This window comes from Triticum urartu, chromosome 5, assembly GCF_003073215.2.
Source record: "Triticum urartu cultivar G1812 chromosome 5, Tu2.1, whole genome shotgun sequence".
Taxonomy (NCBI): Eukaryota; Viridiplantae; Streptophyta; class Magnoliopsida; order Poales; family Poaceae; genus Triticum; species Triticum urartu.
The window spans coordinates 542,656,550-542,658,657 of NC_053026.1; the positions used below are offsets into that span (position 1 = coordinate 542,656,550).

Genomic DNA, 2,108 nt, shown 5'->3' on the forward strand with positions numbered 1-2,108 from the left:
CTTTTTTGATATCTGACTGCATTTACATTTTAGAGACAGCATGGTTATTGCCTTAAGGAGACAGCATTATGAGAGTTTTGAAGGATTATTTTGTGATTCATTGTCCAGCCATCCATTTAGAATGCTAGAAACGAACCATCATTTATATTGTGTTGAATATCCCCTCTGAACTTCCTGCTTCCTGAACTCAAACAAAGAAAAAGGTTTGCTATTTTATACAAGTTATACCGACAGATAACTAGGTATATCAAAGAGCAAGGGGCCTGGCTGGCTTGGTGCTAACATGTTGCTATGTGGCCAGTATGGTTGCTGTGATAGTTTGGTATGGTTAAATTTGGTCGTGAACCAGACATGTGCCAGTATTACTTGCTGGTTTCCAGCAGTGTGAAAGTCGACTTGTCGAGGGAAGGGACGGAGGGTGTCAAGTGTCAAATTGCCAAAGGTTTCTGGATGATGCAATTTGGCCAGTTCTTATTAATTTATGATTACTGTGTTTTCTTTTTTTGGGCATTACTGCTGTCTTTTTTAGTGACAAGAACTTGGCCAGGTGATATTTGTACCTATAACCCTATCAACTGAAAATGGAGCTTGTGTGTTTCGATAAACCATGGTGGAACCTGTAGTAGCATTTTGTTAATTCACTGTCCATAAAAGTATCGCACTCCATCAGCCACCTCTTCAGCAGCTATGGAATATGGTAGCCCATTATCCTCTCAAATCATAGTATTCTTTTCATGACTGTTTCACCATCTGTGGATACTGAACTTTCAGGACTAGCACATTCGTTGTTTAGTTTCCATCTCAACTATTCCCATCCCCCTAACTCTGAAAACTCCATGGTAGTTGGTATTGGTTGAGACTTGATCGTCTCCGGCTACAATAGATGAAGAAGTATAGTTTGTCCCAACTTACAATAGGGCGGTATAACTCTGAGAAATTCTGCTCTTTTTTACCTGTGTAATAACCTGAATTTATATTGTGTCATGGCTGACTAGTTCTCACTAGATAATGTTCAGTCATTTTTGTCGTGTGTATACAAATTTGTATGACCAAAGGTCTTTGCATTTTGTAGGCCTCAGCTGGTGGGTACATGGTAGCATTTGCTGGTAGGAAGTATGCAGCCAGATCTCAACCAGTCTTTGTCTCCAATTCCTCAGTTACAGTGTCCAGCTTCACCCTGGTATGGGAGTGGGACCACAGAGATGTACCGTTGTTGCCATCATCCGTAAACTTTTAACCAAGCGAATTCTGAATGTTGCTGCTCTATGTTGTTGATTTATATCTAGGTTCTTGAATTCAACAAAGGCAAGCTTCAGAACCTGCACTGGAAAAAGGATGGGTGCGGTGCCTGCACAGGGAAGCCAAACTTCATCTGCCTGGGCAAGCAAACCTGCGCCATCAGAACAAACATATGCAAGAGCAATAACCAGGGATCCATGGACTGCAGCATCGGCATCCAGCTGGCCTTCTCGGGCACGGACAAGCACGAGTCGGTCCTCAACTCGTGGTACGAGGTGTCGAACCTGCAGCAGTACTCGCTCTACGGGCTGTACTCAAACGTGAAGGGGTCCCTGAGCGGCCAGTTCAACAAGTTCTTCTAGGCTCTCCTGGAACGACCGTTTGTCCATAGCACTCTCCTGCCACTGCCTGTCGCTGTACTCAAGGGGAGCTCTAGGTTTGCCTGCCCCTGCAGCTGATTGTACGCAAACTGATCTAGCTCGTGTGGAAAATCAAAGCTCATCGATATGCATGTATGTACAACCTATTGCGAGTCATTTTATGCGAGTATATTCTTTGTATCACTCTTTGCATTGAAATTCAAATCATGGGACGGACAGATCGTTCGCTGTCGATGGCGTCGTGTGCCGTACTGAAGAAACGTCGTCATGCCCGATCAGAATGCGCGTCGATATCAACAGCTCGCGCATCTTTGTATATATTTTGCTCAGCTGGGTACGACTATTTCTCGATGATACAGAAAAATTGGTCTGCTGGGTTGTTTATGTCTATATTTCTGTGTAGTTCACGTCCTGAATACTACTACTAGGTCGCAGGTCTACTCTTTTATTTTATTTTCCCGGAAGGCGAATGAGGTGAGGAATCCAAGG

The 2,108-nt window shown here is 43.7% G+C and overlaps 1 protein-coding gene across 1 annotated transcript; it reads left to right on the plus strand.

Annotated features, from left to right (window-relative positions):
- Window positions 1–1,019: 1,019 nt before the first annotated feature.
- Window positions 1,020–1,802, plus strand: LOC125510546. Its single transcript, XM_048675763.1, has 2 exons — window positions 1,020–1,180; window positions 1,287–1,802. Exons 1-2 carry the CDS (start codon window positions 1,091–1,093, stop codon window positions 1,599–1,601), a joined length of 405 nt encoding a protein of 134 aa, XP_048531720.1. The 5' UTR covers window positions 1,020–1,090; the 3' UTR covers window positions 1,602–1,802.
- Window positions 1,803–2,108: the final 306 nt, after the last annotated feature.

Bases quoted from the DNA above. Each gene is read 5' to 3' on its own strand.
- LOC125510546 (XM_048675763.1), top strand. From the start codon at position 1,091: ATGGTAGCATTTGCTGGTAGGAAGTATGCAGCCAGATCTCAACCAGTC. The intron at 1,181-1,286 runs GTATGGGAGTGG...ATTTATATCTAG, and splicing joins CAGTGTCCAGCTTCACCCTG to GTTCTTGAATTCAACAAAGG.